The 22,903-nt window shown below is 50.8% G+C and overlaps 1 protein-coding gene across 9 annotated transcripts in view; it reads left to right on the top strand.

Moving 5' to 3' along the window:
* The first annotated feature begins 5,493 nt into the window (after window positions 1-5,493).
* RILPL1 (Rab interacting lysosomal protein like 1) overlaps window positions 5,494-22,903 on the top strand; it is a 57,931-nt gene continuing 40,521 nt past the window's right edge. For all 9 annotated transcript variants that reach the window (XM_074008312.1, XM_045366192.3, XM_074008313.1 and 6 more), the window contains exons 1-2: window positions 5,494-6,047; window positions 14,385-14,535. In XM_074008312.1, the coding sequence (XP_073864413.1) occupies window positions 5,739-6,047; window positions 14,385-14,535 (460 nt within the window). In that variant the 5' untranslated portion in view covers window positions 5,494-5,738. The remainder of the gene's footprint in view (window positions 6,048-14,384; window positions 14,536-22,903) is intronic.

Here is a 22,903-nt window from a genome sequence, read left to right as displayed (position 1 = left end):
GGATACATCCTCTAGGTTTTGGCAGTAATAGACCCTGTGAGTGGCTCATGTCTGTAATGCCCACACTTCGTGAGGCCAAGGCGGGAAAATGGCTTGAGCGCAGAAGTTTGAGACCAGCCTGAGCAACGTAGTGAGACCACATCTCTACGAAAAGAAAATTAGCTGGGCGTGATGGTGCACAACTATAGTTCCACCTGCTGGAGAGGCTGAAGTAGGAGGATTCCTGGAGCCCAGGAGGTCGAGGCTGCAGTGAGCTATGATTGCGCCACTGCACTCCAGCCTGGAAGACAGAGCGAGACGCTGTCTCTAAAAAGAAAATAAGGCCGGGCGCAGTGGCTCACGCCTGTAATCCCAGCACTTTGGGAGGCCGAGGCCGTGCTACAGGTGGTGGCACGCACCTGTAGTCCCAGCTACTCGGGAGGCTGAGGCAGGAGAATTGCTTGAACCCGGGAGGCGAAGGTTGCAGTGAGCCAAGATCGCGCCACTGCACTGCAGCCTGAGCAAAAGAGCGAGACTTTGTCCAGAAAAAAAAAGAAAAGTAAAAGAAACGAAAAAAAAAACACAAAGGGGTGGCTCTGGAAGCTTACCCACTAGACTCAACTGCCCTCCCACCCTACTCTGTCACCATTCTCCTAAGGAGATGGACTCCTGCCTCCCCTTTCCCTCCTTAAAGTAATTTCCATCTCTCCCACCCTCCCATCCCTTTCACACCACTGCACTCCACCCTGACAACGGAGCTAGACTCCGTCTCAAAAAAAAAAAAAGAACAAGAAGAAAAGGAAAGGGGACAGCACTGGCCAGGCACAGTGGCTCACACCTGTAATCCCAGCACTTTGGGAGGCCAACATAAGTGGATCATCTGAGGTCAGGAGTTCAAGACCAGCCTGGCCAATATGGTGAAACTTCGTCTCTACTAAAAATACAAAAATTAGCTGGGCATGGTGTCGGGCGCCTGTAGTCCCAGCTACTATGGAGGCTGAGGCAGGAGAATGCTTGAACCTAGGAGGTGGAGATTGAAGTGAGCTGAGATTGTGCCACTGCACTCCAGTCTGGGTGACAGATCGAGACTCCACCTCAAAAAAGAAAAGAAAAGAAAGGAAAGGGGACAGCAATAATATGTCAGTTTCATTTGGGTTGTTGGAAGGATCCAGAAGGTTTAGAGTGCTTAGCATGTGTAAGGAACAAGGATGAGAAAGTTATGGCACAGACTCGAGGCCAGACTGAGCAGGTCTGACCCTGAATTTACCTTCACCAGCTGCCTGGCCTTGGGTGAGCTTTTTAACCTCTCTGTGCCTCAGTTTCCTCATTTGTAAAATAAGATAATAAAATTTACCTCTTAGGACGTTATAAGGCAGAAGTTCTCAAACTTTTTGGCCTCAGAAACTCTTTACACTAAAACAATATTGAAAGACTTTTTTTTTTTTTTTTGAGACAGTGTCTCACTCTGCTGCCCAGGCTGGAGTGAAGTGGTGCGCTCTTGGCTCACTGCAACCTCCGCCTCCTGAGTTCAAGAGATTATCATGCCTCAGCCTCCCTAGTAGCTGGGATTACAGGCACGCGCCACACACCAGTTAACTTTTATATTTTTAGTAGAGACAGGGTTTCACCATGTACACCATGTGCACCTGTAATCCCAGCTGCTTGGGGGGCTGAGGCAGGGGAACTGCTTGACCCAGGGAGATGGAGGTTGCAGTGAGCCGAGATCGCACCACTGCACTCTAGCCTGGCGACACAGCGAGACTCCGTCTCAAAAAAAAAAAAAAGGTAGTAAACACATTACATGTTAACCTAAATTTTTTTAACTTTTTATTTTTTTAGAGACAGTCTACCTACATTGCCCAGGATAGACTCGAACTCTTGAACTCAAGGGATCCTCCCACTGGAGTAGCTGGAACTACAGGCTCACACCAAAGTGCTAGGTAACATGAGTTTTTTTGTTGTTTTTGAGACAGGGTTTTCCTGTGTCACTCAGGCTGGAGTGCAGTGGCACAATCACAGCTCACTGCAACTTCTGCCCACTGGGACTCAAGTCATCCTTCCACCTCAGCCTCCTGAGTAGCTGGGACTACAGGCACATGCCACCACAGTCAGGTAATTTTTTTTTTTTTTTTTTTTTTGGAAACAGAGTCTCACTTTGTCACCCAGGCTGGAGTGCACTGGCACGATCTCAGCTCACTGCAACCTCTGCCTCCCAGGTTCAAGTGATCCTCCTGCCTCAGCCTCCTGCATAGCTGGGATTACGGGCGCCTGCCACCATGCCTGGCTAATTTTTCTTTTTTTTTTTTTTTTGTATTTTTGTAGAGATGAGGTTTCACCATATTGGCCAGGCTGATCTTGAACTCCTAACCTCAAGCGATCCGCCCCCCTTGGCCTCCCAAAGTGCTGGGATTACAGGCATAAATCACTGCAACTGGCTCTTTTTTTTTTTTTTTTTTTTAAGTAGAGACGGGGTTTTGCCATGCTGCCCAGGCTGGACTTGAAATCCTGGGCTCAAGTGATCCTCCAGCTCTGGCCTCCCAAAGTGCTAGGATTATAAGCATGAGCCACTGTGGCCAGGTCTATATATTTTTTTATTTATTTTTATTTTTCTGAGACAGAGTTTTACTCTGTCGCCCAGTTTGGAGCATAGTGGTGTGATCTCAACTCACTGCAACCTCTGCCTCCTGGGCTCAAGGGATCTTCCCACCTCAGCCTCCCGAATACCTGGGACTACAGGCTCTCACCAGCACATCTGACGAATTTTTTATTTTACTTTTTTTTTTTTTTTGAGACGGAGTTTCACTCTGGTTGCCTAAGCTGGATGGGGTGCAGTGGCACGATCTCAGCTCACTGCAACCTCTGACTCCCAGGCTCTAATGATTCTTGTGCTTCAGACTCTTGAGTAGCTGAGATTACAGGCACATGCCACCATGTCTAGTTAATTTTCGTGTTTTTAGTAGAGGCGGGGTTTTGCCATGTTGGCCAGGCTGGTCTCAAACTCCTGAGCTCAAGAAATTTTCCCACCTTGGCCTCCCAAAGCGCTAGGATTAAAGGCGTGAGCCACCGCGCCTGGCCTTAATTTTTTTATCTTTTTATTACTTATTTATTTTATTATATTATCATTACTATTATTATTTTGAGATGGAGTCTCACTCTGTCGCCCAGTCTGGAGTGCAGTGGCGCGATTTCGGCTCGCTGCAACCTCTGCCTTCCGGGTTTAAGCAATTCTCTGCCTCAGCCTCCCGAGTTGCTGGGATTACAGGCATGCACCATCACACCCGGCTAATTTTTGTATTTTTAGTAGAGACAGGGTTTCACCATCTTGGCCAGGTTGGTCTTGAACTCCTGACCTCGTCTGCCTCAGCCTTCCAAAGTGCTGGGATTACAGGCATGAGCTACTGCACCCGGCCAATTTTTTAATTTTTAATTTTTTTTTATAGGGACGGGGGAGGGGGGTGTTCTCACTATATTGCCCAGGCTGGTCTCGAACTCCTGAGCTCAAGAAATCCTCCCATCTCGGCCTCCCAAAGTACTAGGATCACAGGCATGAGCCATTGCACCCAACCCATATGTACTTTTTAAAATAAGAATAATGCTATGCTCCAAAATAAATTTGAAGCAATCTTGTCAGCGATGGTATTGGTTTATGCTTTTGCAAGTCTCTAGCGTCTTGCTCATTAGAAAGGAGCTGGTGCCTCAACACCGCTTCTGCACTGTCCGCTGCACTCCGCCGTTTCGTGTTGAGAATATGAGGAACACCCAGCCTGACACTGACTTGCAGCTGGAGAAAGGGAGAACCTCCCAGAGACCCTTTGGGTACTGGGGATCCCCGCTGTCCTTAGGCCACTCTTTAGGAAGCCATGTAGTCAGGATTAAATGAGGTAATATTAGTAAAGCACTTAGAATAATGCTTGGCACATAGTAAACACTGCATATTTTTTAACTACACGTAAAGCAAATACTCAATATATTTTAAACTTTTAGAATTTGGGGCCAGGCACGGTGGCTCACGCCTGTAATCCCAACACTTTGGGGAGGTCGAGGCAGGAGGATCGCTCGAGTCTAGGGGTTTAAGGCCAGCCTCGGCAACATAGTGAGACCCCTGTCTCTATGAAAAAATTAATAAAAAAACCTTTTTTTTTTTTTTGAGGTGAAGTTTTGCTCTTGTTGCCCAGGCTGGAGTGCAGTGGTGCAATCTCGGCTCACTGCAACCCTCGCCTCCCGGGTTCAAGCGATTCTCCTGCTTCAGCCTCCTGAGTAGCTGGGATTACAGGCATGTGCCACCAAGCCCGGCTAATTTTGTATTTTTAGTAGAGACAGTGTTTCTTCATATTGGTCAGGCTGGTCTTGAACTCCCGACCTCAGGTGATCTGCCCGCCTCGGCCTCCCAAAGTGCTGGGATTACAGGCGTGAGCCACGGCGCCCGGCCAACTTTTAGATTTTTAATCAATACGTGCCAGGTTGGGGTGCACTTTATGGCTACAAGGGCATTAAGATTTCCTCCCTCAAGGAGCTAACAGTCAGACGGTGGAAACCTATCTGCTACCACACTGTGAAAACTCAAGATGCTAAGAGCAATTCTGGTGGGGCAAGCAGGGGACTGTGAGTTTGCAAGGGGGTCCTTAACTCCTGCGTGGGGGGCGGATGGGGTTCTGGGTTCAGGAAAGGTTCTCCCAGGAGTGGGAGGGGGTCTGATGGACAAGTGGATTTGGACAGCCCAAATGGACAGGGGGCCTTGGGACAAGAAAACTCGTGGTGCTCGGATGCCAAGCGGGCTTCGCCCTACTGTGAAGTGGCGTTTATGTCACACGGAGCCAGTGATGGATGTGGCTTGGGGAGGAGCGCCCTGGGGCTCCGGGCGCCTCTGCAGGGGGCCGGGTCTGCGGGGAGGGTCTGCGGGCCGGAGCGTCCCCGCTTTCTTTCCGGGATGAGCCCCAGCCCGGGGACCTCCTCGTGACCCCTCCATCCCTCTCCAAGGCCGGGGCGGCTCCCCAGAGCAGCGAATCGTCCCGCGAGACCAGCGCCCCCCGGCCCCCTCTCCCGGGGCGGCCTGGACCCTTCCCGACGGCCGGGTGGTGGGAGGAGCCAGCGCCGGGCGGGGAAGGGGCGGCCGGAGCACGGGCGAGGGGCGCTGCGGGTCTGGCGGCTGGAGACGGGGCCCAGTGTGCAGGCCGCGCAGTCAGCGCTGGGGGGGGACTCCGGGGCGCCCCCGGGAGGCGGAAAGTGGGCGCGCCCCTGGCCAGGCCGGGATCGGGGCGGGGCGCGCGGCCTCCCTGCGGGGGAGCGGTCACCCAGCCTCTCCGCCGCCGCCACCAAAGTTTCCCGGAGGAGTCGCGGGCCGCCCTTCCTCTCGGGTCCGGCGCGCTGCCGCCCCTCAGGCCAGCACCGCCCCGGGGCGCCCGGCCCGGCTCCATTGAGCGCAACTCTGATCTCAACTTGGGAGGCGCCGCGGGCCTGCGCACGCGCGCGCCCTCCCCGCCGCCACCGCCGCCGCCGCCGCCGCCGCCGCCGCCCACTCGGGAGCAGCTCCGGGCCGAGCCGTGCGCCCAGACCGCGGCCCCGCGCACCCCGCGCCGCCGCCCGTGCCCGCGCCCGCCGTCCGCCGCCCTCCACCCGCTGCCCGCTGCGCCCTCGCCCCCGCGCCCGCTGAGCGCGCCCGCCCGCGGCCCAGGCTGGGCCCGGCCGGCCCGGCCCTCTACCGCGGCAAGTTTGGGAGTTGCACGAGTTTGCGGGGCGGGGGACAGGCCGGGAGGGCGGCCATGGAGGAGGAGCGGGGGTCGGCGCTGGCGGCCGAGTCGGCGCTGGAGAAGAACGTGGCCGAGCTGACCGTCATGGACGTGTACGACATCGCGTCGCTTGTGGGCCACGAGTTCGAGCGGGTCATCGACCAGCACGGCTGCGAGGCCATCGCGCGCCTCATGCCCAAGGTCGTGCGCGTCCTGGAGATCCTGGAGGTGCTGGTCAGCCGCCACCACGTCGCGCCCGAGCTGGACGAGCTGCGCCTGGAGCTGGACCGCCTGCGCCTAGAGAGGATGGACCGCATCGAGAAGGAGCGCAAGCACCAGAAGGTGGGCGGCGGCCTTGGTCTGTCCGTCTGGGCAGTGGGACCGCGGGGACCCAAGGGCTCTTCCGGATTGGGCAGCTGTGGGTGCACACGTGTGTGTGTTCGGGGACCGGACCAGAGGAGACCCTACGTGGGGAGGGAGGGAGGCCCTGACCTTCCTTTGCCCGACCAGGGGTGGCTGGCAGATACCACCCGAGAGATTAAGAGCTGTTCTCTGGAGTTCCAATCCCACCTTTACACACAGTTTAATAGCTGTGTGACTTTGGGTAAGTTACTTAACCTCTCTGTGCTTTATTTCCTCACCTGTCAAATGGTGATCATAATAGGACCCACCTTAGAAGAATTAAATGGGGCCATGTAAGCTAAGTGCTTAGACAGTATTATTCTTTTCCAGACATGAAATAAGCCTCTTGCCCTCCCGTGTTTCCCAAGAAGATGTGACATCAGGTCCAGGACCCTTTCTTCATCCCCCACCCCCAGTCTCCCCAGAGCAAAGGGAATGTGACCTCCAGCCACTGAGCTTTCTGACCCCCAGTCTCCAGGTTCATATTTACAACTTTCTTCCCGGGACGGACTCTCCTAGCTTATGAACCTGTGGCAACCAGTGTTCTCTCCTCTTTGATTTTATCCTTAATCCTCACAGGACTCTATAAAGATTATCTTCATTTTACAGATGAAGAAACCAAGGGTCACAATGGGAGGAGGGATTTGTCCCGAATTAGTGATGAGAGAGTCCCAGTCCCGTGTCTCCTCCCCACCCTGTTTGAATTGGGGGGAAGGGATCATTTGGGGTGGCTTTTAGGCTAAGCCTCTGCCCTGTGATCAGGAGTCTCTCTGAATCAGGGCCTCCCCACTGGGCCTGGAGTCCAGACGAGGTTCCTGGAGAAAAGGAAGTGAAAGACATGTGGTTTCCTGCCCTAACCTCAGCCAGGGATGCTCTTGGCAGCCCCTTCAGACTGAGAATGGGAGGAAACACCTTTCCTTGAGGGATCAGGGTGTCTGAGCAGTCTCCAGCTTGCTGTTCAGCCTCAGGAAATACAACTGGCCTCTCTGAACCTCAGGGGCAGGCCATCCCCTGTTGTATACTTGGATGGATCTCTGTGTTTTGGAGGAAAATAGCCAAAGCTGGATCTGAACCCTTAACCTGAGGGCAGACCCACAGGTAGCTGGCAGCTCTGTTGCCATGTTTGACTGTGCTCGTCCTCATGCGTCCCTATGCCCTAGGGGCAGGAAGGAAACTCAGGCTCCCAAGAGTCGAGCAGCATTTCCAGGGTATCTGGGAGCCTGAAAATGCTTTGACCTGTGATTAATTTCAAGACTCCTAGAAGCTGGGACTTTGGAGCTAGACAGCCTGGTTTCAAACCCTACCACGTGCAGGCTGTGCGATCTTGGGCAAATCCCCCAGCATCTCTGTGCTTCAGTTTCCTCAGTTCTAAAATGGGATAGTAATAGCACCCCCCAATAGAACGTGATGAGGTTTAAAGGAGTTAATATAAATACATACAAAGTGTCCAGGACAGAACCTGCCCATAGCAAGGGCTTTACAAGTGTTAAAATTCTTTTTGGGCCTGGAGAGACATTCATTGAGGTGCTCACAGGCTCACATTAGGAAACCGTCGCCACCCCAAGCACCTCTACTCCTACCCTAGAGGCTTCCATCTCTCATAGAGGGTCAAGGAGGCAAGGGACCTTGGAAATCCTCTTGTGTGGCGCCTCTTATTAACAGGGACCAAGGGGCTTTGACCAGATCACACAGAAGTCCTGGCATCTATACTGTCCCCAAACTGGGGCTGTTTAGTTCCGTGGCAGAGGGGCTGAGAGAAATCCTTGGAAGCCATCGGAGGCCACCAGGTCTGAAGTCACATGGAATTCTCAGCAGCTGCACTTGTTGCCTCTGGAACACGTTCAGCTGGGAAGTGAACACCCTGCGCTCAGGGCCAGGGCTTGTTGACTTACATTGAGGATGACCTCTCTAAATCAAGGATGCAATTCCTTTCCTACCCCAGCCCCAGACCCCTTGACTTCACATTCTTGGGATGGAGAGAGACTTGTGTGATTTTTTTTTTTCCCTGAAGTCTCAAAGGCTCTTCAAGATGATATTTCCACAAAAATCTTTTTGGCATATCCTGGTTTAGTCTGTCCGCCTCCATTCCTCTTCCTTTTCCCCTTCTTCTTCCCCTCCCCCCTCTTCCTTTCCGCTCTCTCTTTCAGCAATTATGGCTCCAGTAAAGCACATACACTTTCTTCCCCCCACTCCTCCTCCCAGTAGACCCACTCACTCACTTCCACTCATCACTCAGATGCAGGCCACAGTTGGGTCATGTTCTGTCTCATCACTCAGTCTGCAAACCTGTTGACAGGCCATAGTGAACACAGTGCCCGTCTCGGTGCCATGGCTCTGCAGAGAAAAGCAAATTCTCATGTCAGGCAGCAGGCGGGTCACGGGGAAGAAAGGGAAAACACAAATAAATTCTAGAAAGCAATGGCTGGGCTGATACACTTGCATGTAACATACCAGACTGTGCTATTCATTCACCCATTCAGCAAATATATTTACTGAGAACCTACTGTGTGCCAGATGTTGTTCTGGACACTGGAGAGACAGTAATGACCATGACAGATGAGGCCTTGGCCCTGATGAGCCTGACTTTTTAGTGCAGTGCTATACTATAGAAATATTATGCAGCTTTGCACGGCCGGGCGCGGTAGCTCAAGCCTGTAATCCCAGCACTTTGGGAGGCCGAGACGGGCGGATCACGAGGTCAGGAGATCGAGGCCATCCTGGCTAACCCAGTGAAACCCCGTCTCTACTAAAAAATACAAAAACTTAGCCGGGCGAGGTGGCGGGCGCCTGTAGTCCCAGCTACTCGGCAGGCTGAGGCAGGAGAATGGCGTGAACCCGGGAGGCGGAGCTTGCAGTGAGCTGAGATCCAGCCACTGCACTCCAGCCTGGGCGACAGAGCGAGACTCCGTCTCAAAAAAAAAAAAGAAATATTATGCAGCTTTGCCATGTTAATAAAAAAACAGTGAGGTTGGCTGGGCGCGGTGGCTCACACCTGTAATCCCAGCACTTTGGGAGGCCAAGGCGGGTGGATCACTTGAGGTCAGGAATTCAAGACCAGCTTGGCCAACATGGCGAAACCCCATTTCTACTAAAAATACAAAAATTAGCCGGGCATGATGGTGGGTGCCTGTAATCCCAGCTATTCAGGAGGCTGAGGCAGGAGAATCGCTTGAACCCAGTAGGCAGAGATTGCAGTGAGCCGAGATCGCACCACTGCACTCCAGCCTGGGTGACAGAGTGAGACTCTGTCTTAAAAACAACAAAATAACAAACCAGTGAGGTTAATCTTAATATGTCTTATGGGACCCAGTATATCCAAAATATTTTCATTTCAACATATAATCAATATAAAAACTTATCATTTGATATTCTGCACTCTTTTTTTCCTACTACATCTTTGAAATCCTTTGAAATCTGGTGTATCTTTAACCCCTGCTGCACATTTCCACTCAGACCAGCCACATGTCAAATGCTCAACAGCCATAGCATGAGGGGGAGACAGAGATTTTTTCCCCCTTTTTTTTTTTTGAGTCAGGGACTTACTCTGTCATCCAGGCTAGAGAGCAATGATGGCATCATGGCTCACTGCAGCCTTGAACACCTGGGTTCAAATGATCCTCCTGCCTCAGCCTCCTGAGCAGCTAAGACTACAGGCACACTATAATTTTTTTTTATCCTTTAGAGACAAGGTCTCACTATGTTGCCCAGGCTAGTCTTGAACTCTTGGGCTCAAGCAGTCGTCCTGTCTTGTTCTCCCAAAGTGCTGGGACTATGGGTGTGAGCCACTGTGCCTAGCCAAGATAGATTAAAAAAAACAAAAAAAAAATTCAGGCTGGGCGCGGTGGTTCACACCTGTAATTCCAGCACTTTGGGAGGCCAAGGCAGCTGGATCACTTGAGGTCGGGAGTTTGAGACCATCCTGGCCAATATGGCGAAACCTCATCTCTACTAAAAATACAAAAGTTAGCTGGGTATGGTGGTGTGTGCCTGTAATCCCAGCTACTAAGGAGGCTGAGGCAGGAGAATCGCTTGAACCTGGGAGGTGAAGGTTGCATTGAGCCGAGATCATGTTACTGCACTCTAGCCTGAGCAACAGAGCGAGACTTTGTCTCGGAAAAAAAATCAGCCTGTGATAAGTGCCATAAAGAAAATAAAACTGGGAGACATGAAAGAGACTCACTAGGGTGGTGGTCTAACAGATGGGGTAGTCAGGAAGGCTTCCCTGAGGAGGTGACATCTGAGCTGAGATCTGAATGAAGGATAGGATCCAGCCACATTTTGATCTGGGGGAGAGGCATTCTAGGCAGAAGACGTGAGAAGTGCAAAGGTCCTGAGGTAGGAATGCACTTAGTGTGTTCAAGGAACACAGAGTCAGTGTGGCTGGAGCAGAGCGAGTAAGGAAGAGAACTGGGAGATGAATCAGGAAGGTGCTGGGGCTCGTAGGCTTGGATGAGGAATTTGAGGACTCGGTGCTGAGGGAGGAACGTGAAGGAGATAACTGATCAGGGCTGACTTCTCGGGAGAGCCACTGAGCTGGTATGGAGGCAGCTTGAGATTCTGAGTGGTCACCTCAGAGGCAAGAATCAGCAACCCCAGCATCAACTTCAGTTCGTTGAGAGAAGCAAAAAAGAGAACTGAGAGTTAAAGTCTGTGTTCATCCCCTGTGGCTGCTATAACAAATGAACACAAACTTAGTGGCTCAAAACAGCAGAAATGTGTTATCTTTTTTTTTTTTTTTTTCTGAGATAGCATCTCACTCTCTTGCCCAGGGTGGAGTGCCGTGCCGTGACCATGGCTCACTGCAGCCTCAGCCCCATGGGCTCAAGTGATCCTCCCGCCTCAGCTTCCCAAGTAGCTGTACTGCAGGTGTGTGCCACCACACCCAGCTAATTTTTTTAATTTTCAGCAGAGATGGGGTCTTGCCATGTTGCCCCGGCTGGCCACAGATTCCTAGGCTCAAGTGATTCTCCTGCCTCAGCCTCCCAAAGTACTAGGATTACAGGCGTGACCCACCACGCCTGGCCAGAAACGTACTGTCTCATTGAACTGGATAATTCAATATTATGGATACAATGTCATACAGTATTATGGAGGCATATGGGTAATAGCAATATGAATAATACTGAAAAATTTCTGGACGTCAGAAGTCAGAAATGGCTCTCACTGAATTCAAATCAAGGTGTTGGGAAGGCTCCACTCCTTTGTGGGGCTGTGAAGGAGGATCCGTTTCTTTGCCTTCCCCAACTTATGGACTCTGCATTCCCTGGCTTGTGGCCCCTTCCTCTATCTTCAAAGCCAGCAGTGTAGCTTCTTCCCATCTCCCTCATATTTCTCTAATGCTGACCTGCCCTCCTCTTATGAAGACCCTGACATGACATCGGCCCACCAGACCACCAGATAATCCAGCCAGATAATCCAGAATCATCTCCCCATCTCATGAGCATTTTTTTTTTTTTTTTTTTTTTTTTTTTGTGAGACACAGTTTCACTCTGTCGCCCAGGCTGGAGTGCAGTGGCACAATCTTGGCTCACTGCAACCTCCACCTCCCAGGTTCAAGTGATTCTCATGCTTCAGCCTCCTGAGTAGCTGGAATTTCAGGCGCATGCCACCACGCCCAGCTAATTTTTGTATTTTTAGTGGATGGAGTTTCGCCGTGTTGGCCAGGCTGGTCTCGAACTCCTGACCTCAAGTGATCTTCCTGCCTTGGCCTCCCAAATTGCTGGGATTATAGGCATGAGCCATCATGCCCAGCCTCGAGAGCCTTTTCTAAAAAAAAAAAAAGGTGGGATCTTGCTGTGTCGCCCAGGCTGGAGTGCTATGGTACAGTCACAGCTCACGGCAGCCTCAACCTCCTGGGCTCAAGTGATCCTTCCACCTCAGCCTCCCAAGTAGCTGGTACTACAGGCGTGCACTACCATGCCCAGCTAATTTTTGTATTTTTTGTAGAGACAGGGCTTTGCCATGTTGTCCAGGCTGTTCTCAAACCCTTGCCTAAATCAGTGCTCCCACCTCAGCCTCCTAAATTACAGGGATTATAGGTATGAGCCACCGTGCCATGTCTGAGATCCTTAACTTAATCAGCTCTGCACAGTCCCTTTTGCCACATAAGTTAACATATTCTCAGGGATTAGGACTTGGATGACTTTAGAGCCGTTATTCTGCCTGCCCCAGCCAGTTACACTTGACTAATATTCTCTGAGCCCTGTGTGAGCCTGGCCTGTGCCAGTTGGGAACAGAGAGGAACAGAGCTGGATGAGCCTCTTTCTGCTTCCAGGCCACACCTGCTTGTGGGAGGTCAACATGCCCTCTCCATCCCTTCACCACCACTTCCACCCCGGCCCTGCCCTTCACCTCCCCTGGTGACCTTGTGCCCTCTGTGCAAACACTAGGCTCTTACTCCTCTCTTCCCCAGTGCGGCAGGCTTGTGACAAAGGAGGTGGTTCTGAGAACTTATTTAGAAGATGGACAGAGTCCATGCCTAGCATCCGGCCACCTGGCCACTTGTGATGGATTGTAGGGATGGGACAGAGATCAGCATACACATTGTTAGTGCTTTCTGGGTGCCAGGCATGTTCCAGGCACTTTACTTATAGTAACCATTTAATCCTCACACCCACCCTCCCCGGCAGATACTACACTAGTTTCCCTATTTCTGGGGCACCAGAAGGTTGAATAACTAGCCAAGGTCAGCTAGTAAGCAGCAGAAACAGGATTCAAACTTGGGTCAGCAGGCTCCAGTGTCCATGTCTTGAACCACTATTTTATTTTATTTTTTATTTTATTATTTTATTTATATTTTATTTTTTGACATGGAGTCTCACTGTGTGCCCTAGGCTGGAGTGCAGTGGCTTTATCTCAGCTTACTGCAGCCTCTGCCTCCCAGGTTCAAGCAGTTCTCCTGGCTCAGAGTAGCTGGGATTACAGGTGCCCACCACCACGCCCAGCTAATATTTGTATTTTTAGTAGAGACGGGGTTTTGCCATGTTGGCCAGGCTGGTCCTGGACTGCTGACCTCAAGTGATCCACCTGTCTTGGCCTCCCAAAGTGCTGGGGTTCCAGGTGTGAGCCACCGCGCCCGGCCACTATCAATTTTAGAACATTTTCATCACCCCCCAAAAGAAAATCCATCCCATTCACAGTCATTCCTCGTCTCCCCTCTAGCACTCTGGCTCTAGACAACCTCCAGTCTGCTTCCTATGTCTATGGATTTGCCGATATTAGACATTTTCTAAAACTGATCATATAACATGTGACCTTTTGTGTCTGGCTTCTTTCCATAATGTTTTCAGGGTCCACCTATGTTGCAGCGTATGTCAGACTTTCATTCCTTTTCATGGCCGAATAATGTTCCATTGTTTGGATGTGCCACGTTTATTTACCCATTCATCAGTTGATGGACACTGGGGTTTCTGCCTTTTGGCTACTAGCAGTAATGCTGTGAGGAACATTCACCTGCATACGTTTTCATGTGGACATTGTGTTCATACCTCTTGAGCTGATCCAAGGACTGGAATCTCTGGGTCCTACGGTAACTCTGTGTTAATATTTTGCAAAACTGCCAGAGTGTTTTCCAAAATGTCCGCACCGTTTTCCATTCCCACCAGCAGTGTAGGAGGGTTCCAGTTTCTTCCTGTACTTGTCAGCACTTGTTATTGGCTATTTCTTTGACTACAGCCACCCACAAAATAACTTTAATAGACCGATTTTATTTATCCTCACATTCACTTTGTGAGCCTTTGTTCTGGTTCCCCCACTGAGGGAAACTGAGGCTCAGGGTGGTCACGTCAGTGGTTAAAGACCCCATGGAGAGACACCTGGATCAGACACCTAAGGAACGCTGGGGCCGGGGCCCCTGCCTGCCTCGGCATCCCCAGGATTCTCAAGGCCTCTGGCTGTCTTGGAGAGAGATTTGTCCCAACTGTCCAGAGACCGGGGGTGTGCCCCCCAGAGGTTGGGAATGTTAGAACCCCCGTCTCCTGGGGCAGCTCTGTCTGCTCTGAAGAGAGCTCCAAGATGCGGCACCAGCTTTGTGGTTATCCTTGGGGCAGTTCTCACTGGGCCTGGTCCTAACAGCATAAACATAGGCATCTGCCCCAAAGAAGGGTGCCTTCTGTTTCTTGCAAAGGTGCTATATGGGGCTCGTGGTGGCCTTGCTGGCCCAGCTGCCTGATGCCCACTTCTGAAGTCCCAGCAACCCTAGCTGCCCCTGAGGATTGGGGTGGGTGGGGCCGCCGCCCTGGGTGGGCAGTGACCCACACTGTCCCCTCGCCATGGCAGGAGCTGGAGCTGGTGGAGGATGTGTGGCGAGGGGAGGCGCAGGACCTCCTCTCCCAGATCGCCCAGCTGCAGGAGGAGAACAAGCAGCTCATGACCAACCTCTCCCACAAGGATGTCAGCTTCTCAGAGGAGGAGTTCCAGAAGCATGAAGGTAAGCGGAGGCCGGCGCCAATGCAAGGGGGCCGGCCGTTCCTTTTCTCATCGCCCACATCAGCGATGGTCGCCACCGCCCCTGGACGTTGGTGCGGTGCTGGCTGATTCCAAAGCCCTTTGCCTTCTGTGTCATGTTGATTCACACCGTAACCCTTCCAGAGAGACATACTGTAGCCTCAGTCTACAGATGGTAACACAGAGGTCCTTTCAGCAAACTGCCACAGGTTCCCCTCTGTTTGTCAGGCTCCTCTCTTGGCCCTGGGGTACGTGTGAAACGTGACAGCGACCCTGCCCTTGGGAAGCTTGTGTGCTGTACAGAGGAGAAAGGGGCTTTACATGTCAACACACAGATGCCATAGGTCCGGGGGGCGGCCGTGCTCTGGGAGAGCTGCAGCGGGGCATGTGATAGAGTGATTTGGTAGAGAAATCTTTGGATACAGCCGTCAGGGAAGGCCTCCGAGGAGGTCCCATTTGAACCCTCATGAAGTAACAGAGTGAACCACACAAATATCTGCGTGTGTTGGGTCGGGGTTGCAGGGGCAGTCGTGCAAAGGCCCTGGGACATGAGCATTTGAGGGAAACCAAGAAGGCTAGTGTAGGCCAGGCATGGTGGCTCACACCTGTGATCCCAGCACTTTGGGAGGCTGAAGCAGGAAGATCACTTGGGGCCAGGAGTTCGAGACCAGCCTGGGCAACATAGACCCCATCTCTACTAAAAATTTTTTTAAAAAATTAGCCAGGTGCAGTGGTGCACACTTGTAGTCTGAGCTACTTGAAGGCTGAAACGGGAGGATCACTTGAGCCCAGGAGGTTGAGGCCGCAGTGAGCTGAGATTATACCACTGCACTCCAGCCTGAGCGACAGTAAGATGAAAAAAAGAAGGCTAGGGTATCAGAAGATGATTGAGGCCTCGGGAGGTTGGAGATGAGGTCACAGGGATCTGATCATATAGCTCCTTAGAGGCTAAAGTTTGGATTTTATTCTAAGTGTGCTGGGAGGAGATTAGAGGCTCTTATCACAGACACACACTTACCAGTGAGCAGCCCGGGATGGCATCCCAGACCTGAATGGCGCTGGATCCCCCGAACTGTCACTCATCCAATAAGCACTTGTCTAGAACCTTCATACAGGGCCTCTTCTGGTGCTGGGAAAAGGACAGACGGGCCATAAGATTCGGGCCAGGCGGGGCTGTGGGCAGTACCTGCTCTGCTCAGCCCTGCAGCTTCCTGCCCACTAAAGCAGGGGTGCCTCCTGCAGCTCACCCCAAGGAATATCAGAGTCATCACTTCTGAGAAACTCCATGGCTCCCCACATGAGCCTCCTCCTCATGTTTGATGGGATGAGGACGGACCTTGGGTGGGTGCCCAACTTCAGAATGTGTGGTGACCACTCTGCAGAATCAAGTATGGCACTGAAGGCCAGGCGTGGTGGCTCACGCCTGTAATCCCAGCACTTTGGGAGGCGGAGGCAGGTGGATCATTTGAGGTCAGGAGTTTGAGGCCTGGTCAACGTGATGAAACCCCATCTCTACTAAAAATACAAAAATTAGCCAGGCGTGGTGGCGTGCGCCTATAATCCCAGCTACTCGGGATGCTGAGGCAGGAGATTTCACTTGAACCCGGGAGGTGGAGGTTGCAGTGAGCTGAGATTGCACCACTGCACTCCAGCCTGGGCAACAGAGCAAGACTCTGTCTCAAAAAAAAAAAAAGTGTGTGTGTGTGTGTGTGTATGTATAAATTTATATATAAAAACATACATGGCACTGAAAAGGACTATGGGAACCAAGGAAAAATGAAAAGTTTGATTCCGGTCTGGATTCTCTTTTCCTTGGATTTCCTTTGTTGAGATGTGATTAGTAACAATGAAAACAAAAGTTCTCATGATTCTAAGCACTGTCTCTGGAGCCAGGCAGCCCAGGTTTGAGTCCTGACCCTGAAACCTCCCTGCTATGTGACTTTGATCAAGTCACATGACCTTCATGTGCCTAAGTTGCCCCCCATGTAAAAATGGGAGAAATGACCATACCTCCCTCAGAAGCTTGTCATGAGGGTAAAATCAGTGAATCTGTATAGACCCGTTAGAATCTTACCTGGTACACAGAAAACACTCAGCGAGTATTAGCCATTATTACTACAGGTTATCATTATCCAGTCCAACCTACTGATTGAACAGATGAGAAAAGTTTAGACTGAGAGAGGGAGAGTGATTTGTTCAAGGTCACATAGCAAGTTAGCAGAGTCAGAAGTGGAACCCAGATCAGCTGAAATCAGCTCCCTGAAGGAAGACTTATGTCTCTCTAGGACCCTTTGACCCAGGGCTGCTGGAGACCCTGTGGTTAAGGCTGCGGGGGAGACTGAAATCACGCCCGCCATGGATTGGTCCGCCGTGGCGTTCCATTGCCCAAGAGCTTACGATTCCAGACAGAGGCCTGCCATGCATTCCTTTGTCTCCCTTATCTCGGATGGAGTGCCCGCTCTGTGCCTGTTCTGGACTTTGCCAGGTTGGAGGCAGGGCAGGGAGGCACATGCTGGGGCTGGGGGCTCCCTGCTGCAGTGACTTGCACATTAGAAAGTTTTCTAGCAGCAAAGTAAGCCTGGGCCTGGAGGATCCCGGACACCCTATCCCGATTTCCTTTAGCCCAAGAAGGAGGACTTTTTTGTTTTTGTTTTTGTTTTTGTTTTTGAGATGGAGTCTCACTCCGTCGCCCAGGCTGGAGTGCAGTAGTGCAATCTTGGCTCACTGCAACCTCCATCTCCCAGGTTCAAGTGATCCTCCTGCCTCAGCCTCCTGAGTAGCTGGGACTACAGGTGTGCACCAGCACGTCCATCTAATATTTGTATTTTTAATAGAGACAGGATTTCACCATATTGGCCATGCTGGCCTTGAATTTCTGACCTCAGGTGATCTGACCACCTTGGCCTCCCAAAGTGCTGGGATTACAGGCGTGAGCCACTGTGCCTGGCCCTTCCTTTTCATGTCTGAATTATATTCCGTTCTATGGCCATACCGCATGTCATTTGCCCATTCATCTGTGGATGGACCTGTGAGACGTCACCACCTTTTGGCTGTTGTGAATTGTGCTGCTGTGAACATTGCGCTCAAGTTTTTGTGTGGACCTCTGTTTTCAGTTCTTTGAGGTATATACCTAGGAGTGGAATTGCTGGGCCATAGGGAAACTATGTTAAACTTCTGACACTTCTGCAGGGCGCCCAGAGGCCTCAGGGACCCACAGGGCCTGGACCTGAGGGCTCTGAGCCGCTTCCCTGTGCATCAGTGCACACACGCTCGCAGCACCCTCCACCTGGGAAGCTTTGCTTTGCTTCCACAGCCTTCCAGATCCCTGCTGGGCTTGTCATGAATCAGCCCACATGTGAGCGATGTGAGACACACTTAAATGGCATCTAGCGTGGGTCCGGCTCCCAAAGGGTTAGCTCCCAAAGGGTTAGCTCAGGAGGCACATGGCAGCAGCCCTCCCGCATGAGTGGAAAGACCGGGCAGATGCCAGGCGTGCCTTTCGTGGTTATTTTTATTTTGCATGGGAAACCATGGGAACACAGCACGGATAAAGCATGTCTTCCACCTGCTAGGAGAACAGACCTGGGACAAACAAGGTCCTTGGAAGAAGGTGGAGGCCGGGAAGTGAGGGCCGAGAATGTGCCGGGCAGAGGCAGGGGTAGACTGAGGACTTGGGGGTGCAGTCTCCGGGTTCCTGTGTCGGGGGTGAGGGGGTGCTGAGAGGAGCCAGCTCTGCACGGAAGAGTGTGGCCTTCCCAGCAGTTCAACTGGGGCATTGTGCTCAGAGGCACCTGGCAGGCTCCTCTACCCCCGGAAGTCTCCAGATTAAAAAGCACTTCACTCCCAGCTGTTTGTGGAAATCCAGCTTGTCAGCTGGAGGGCAGCACACAGAAACTTGTTAGCACATGCAGAAATGAATGACAGGTATGCAAGCCATCGTGCCAGGGGATGGGTTGTGAAGATTTGCTCATGGGTCTGGAAAAAAAATCTTTGGGCTCTAAAGGAACAGCTTAGTCACCAGGGGAAGAGGAAAACTGACCACGTTGTCATTTTCTGAAGGGCACTGCAGAACAACACTGCTCAGTAAAAGAGAAGTCATTGTCATTCTTCTACTTGGCACATTCGAAAAAGTAAGAAGAGGCCAGGCACAGTGGCTCATTCCTGTAATCCCAGCACTTTGGGAGGCCGAGGCGGGTGAATCACTAGGTCAGGAGTTCGAGACTAGCCTGGCCAACATAGTGAAACCACGTCTCTACTTAAAAAAAAAAAAAAAAAATTAGCCAGGCATGTTGGCTGGTGCCTGTAATCCCAGCTACTTGGGAGGCTGAGGCAAGGAGAATTGCTTGAACCTGGGAGGCAGAGGTTGCAGTGAGCCGAGATCGTGCCACTGCACTCCAGCTTGGGTGACAAGAGCGAAACTCTGTCTCAAAAAACAAAAAAAGGCCGGGCGCGGTGGCTCAAGCCTGTAATCCTAGCACTTTGGGAGGCCGAGACGGGCGGATCACGAGGTCAGGAGATCAAGACCATCCTGGCTAACACGGTGAAACCCCGTCTCTACTAAAAATACAAAAAATTAGCCGGGCGAGGTGGCGGGCGCCTGTAGTCCCAGCTACACGGGAGGCTGAGGCAGGAGAATGGCGTAAACCCGGGAGGCGGAGCTTGCAGTGAGCTGAGATCCGGCCACTGCACTCCAGCCCGGGCGACAGAGTGAGACTCCGTCTCAACAAAAAAAAAAAAAAAAAAAAAAAAAAAAAAAAAGAAACAGATGAAGTAATTTTTCTTTTTTCTTTTTTTTTTTTTGAGATGAAGTCTCGCTCTGTCACCCAGGCTAGAGTGTAGTGGTGCGATCTCGGCTCACTGCAACCTCCGCCTCCCGGGTTCAAGTGATTCTCCTTCCTCAGCCTCCCTGAGTAGCCTGGACCACAGGCACGTGCCACCACGCTCAGCTAATTTATGTATTTTTAGTAGAGACGGGGTTTCACCGTGCTAGCCAGGATGGTGACCTCATGATCCGCCTGCCTTGGCCTCCCAGAGTGCTGGATTATAGGCGTGGGCCATGGTGCCTGGCCAGATGAAAGTAATTTCTATAATATATTTTATTGAACCCAATAGATCCAAAGCAGTAAGTTTCCTTGTAACATGTAATCAATATAAAAATTACCATTGAGATTATCAATGAGATATTTTGCAATTTTTCATATTAAGTCTTTGAAATCTGGTAGGATACATACATACGTATGTATGTGTGTATATGTGTATATATTCATATTCTATTGTGAAAAATACGTAACGTACATTTTACATAAAATTTACCATCTTAACCCCTGCTCTCCCTTTTTTTTTTTTTTTTTTTTGAGACGAGGCACTGTCTTCAAGGCTGGAGTGCAGTGGCGCAATTATAGTTCACCATAGTCTCAACCTCCTGGGCTCAAAAGAGTCTCCTACCTCAGTCTTCTAAGTAACTGGGATGACAGGTGTGCACCACCACGCCTGGCTAATTTTTTAATTTTTTCGGTAGAGATGGGGGTCTCACTGTGTTGCCCAGGCTTGGCTGAAACTCCTGACGTCAAGCAGTCCTCCTGCCTTGGAGTCCCAAAGTGCTGGGATTACAGGCGTGAGCCACCACACCCGGCCCTGTCTTAGTCATTTTTAAGTGTACAGTTCAGGGGCATTAAGTACATTCACAGTGTTGTACAGCCACCACCACCATCCATCTCTAGAACTCTTGTCATCTCACAAAACTGAAACACTGTCCCATTAAATACTAATTTCCCACTCGCCCCTGGCACCCACCATTCTACTTACTGTCTCTATGGATGTAACTACTCTAGGCGTCTCCTATAAGTGGAGTCATATCATATTTTTCCTTTTGTGTCTGGCTTATTTCACCTAAGAATGTTTTCGAGGTTTATCCATGTTGTAGCCCATGTCGGAATCTCCTTCCATTCTAAGACTGAGTACATTCCATTGTGTGCAGGCCCTACGTTTGTTTATCCATCAGCTGACAATGGCAATGTGTATTTTATGCTTGCAGCATATGTCCATTTGGATGGGCCCCATTTCAAGTGCTCAGTGGCTGCTGGGTGGCTGCCGAATTGGACACATGGGGCTCAACTGTGCTGTCAGAAGCATGGTGGCTCATGCCTGTCATCCCAGCACTTTGGGAGGCTGAGGCCGGTGGATCACTGGGGGCCAGGAGTTTGAGACCAGCCTGGGCAATATGGCGAAGCTCCATCTCTACAAAAAATACAAAAAGTAGCCAGGTGTGGTGGCGTGCACCTGTAATCCCAGCTACTCGGGAGGCTGAGGCATGAGAACTGCTTGAACCCGGAAGGCGGAGGTTGCAGTGAGCTGAGATTGCCACCACTGCCCTCCAGCCTGGACAACACAGCGAGACTCTCTCAAAAAAAAAAACAAAAAACCAAAATTGCTGTGCCCTCTGTCTGGGCCTTTCTCCATATATTTGCCATATTGGCTTCTTGGGGCTGTCATAATAAATGACCACAAACTGGATGGCCGAAAACAGTTTATTCTCATAGTTCTGGAGTCCAGAGATTCATAGTCGCGTGTCAGCAAGGCCATACTCCCTCCAGCGCCTCTCAGCAGGAGTCCTTCCTTGCCTCTGGGGGCTGCCGGCATCCTCACCTGTGGCTACACCATCCCAGTCTCTGCCTCTGCAGCCAAACGTTCTCCTCCGTGTCTATGTGTCTCATCTCCCTCTCCTTTATCTTTTGTTGTTTAATGGGGTTTTTTCCCGCAGGCTGGAGTGCAGTGGTACGATCTCAGCTCACTGCAACCTCTGCCTCCTTCATCTCCTGCTCAGGTAATCCTCCTGCCTCAGCCTCCCAAGTAGCTGGGACTACAGGCATGTGCTACCATGCCCAGCTAATTTTTATACTTTTTGTAGAGACAGGGTTTCACCATGTTGCCCAAGCTTGTCTCGAGCTCCCGGGCTCAAGCGATCTGCCTGCCTCGGTCTCCCAAAGTGCTGAGATTACAGGTATGAGGCATGGTGTCCAACCTGCTTTGTCTTATAAGGACACCAGGCATTGATTTAGGGGCTACCCCTCATCCACCATGACTTCATCTTAACTAATTACATCTGCACATACCCTGTTTTCAAATAAGACCGCATCCTGAGGTTCTGGGTCGCTGGGATTACAGCCTGTGCCACTGCGCGCGGGTAATTTTGTATTTTTAGTAGAGACAGGGTTTCTCCATGTTGATCAGGCTGGTCTCGAACTCCCGACCTCAGGTGATCCGCCCGCCTCACCCTCCCAAAGTGCTGGGATTATAGGCGTGAGCCACCATGCCCAGCCTGGTGTTTGGATCGGTGGCTCACACCTGTGATCCCAATACTTTGGGAGGCCGAGGCAGGCGGATCACGAGGTGAAGAGATCGAGACCATCCTGGCCAACCTGGTGAAACCCCGTCTCTACTAAAAATACAAAAAAATTAGCTGGGCATAGTGGCATGCACCTGTAATCCCAGCTACTCGGGAGACTGAGGCAGGAGAATCTCTTGAACCCGGGAGGCAGAGGTTTTAGTGAGCCGAGATCGCACTACTGTACTCCAGCCTGGCGACAGAGTAAGACTCTGTCTCAAAAACAAACAAACAAACAAAAAAACAAAAAAAAAAAGTAGTATATATATTACTCTTATTGTGTAAGACTCAAATAAAACTATGCACAAGACGTGACACTCCCCTTTGCTTCATCCCCACTGCACTGCCGGAAGGAAAACCTTCCCTTTCTATCCATCTACACACAAATTCTCTGTTTATTTTGTTTTCAAAATAAAAGAGATTGTGCTATGAATTGTTACTTGTCCTTTTTTATAAATTAAAATTGTGTATTTTAATAATAATGTATTTTAATTAAAATTGTGTATTTTAATTTATGAAATTAAACACTTTGGGAGTCTGAAGCAGGAGGATTGCTTGAAACCAGGAATTTGAGACCAGTCTGGGCAACATAGTGAGACCCTGTCTCTACAAAAAAATTTTTAAATTAGCCAGGCATGGTGGTGCACACCTGTAGTCCCAGCTACTCAGGAGGCTAAGGTGGGAGAATCTCTTGAGCCCAGGAGGTCAAGGCTGCAGTGAGCCTCGATTACACCACTGCACTCCAGCCTGGGCAACAGAGCAACACCCTGTCTCTTAAAAAAAAGTATTTATGTATTTATTGTTTGGGTTGTCTATTTTTTTAATTGGGGTGAATTCATGTAATATACAATTAACAATTTTAAAGTGCACACAATTCAGTAGCATGTAGTATATCATTTAATTCAGTAGCATGTACTATATCATTTAATTTACTCACAATGGGCTGGGGGCGGTGGCTAACACCTGT

The sequence above is a fragment of the Macaca fascicularis genome, chromosome 11 (assembly GCF_037993035.2).
Source record: "Macaca fascicularis isolate 582-1 chromosome 11, T2T-MFA8v1.1".
NCBI classification, from domain to species: Eukaryota; Metazoa; Chordata; class Mammalia; order Primates; family Cercopithecidae; genus Macaca; species Macaca fascicularis.
This window is presented reverse-complemented; position numbering and strand designations above follow the sequence as displayed.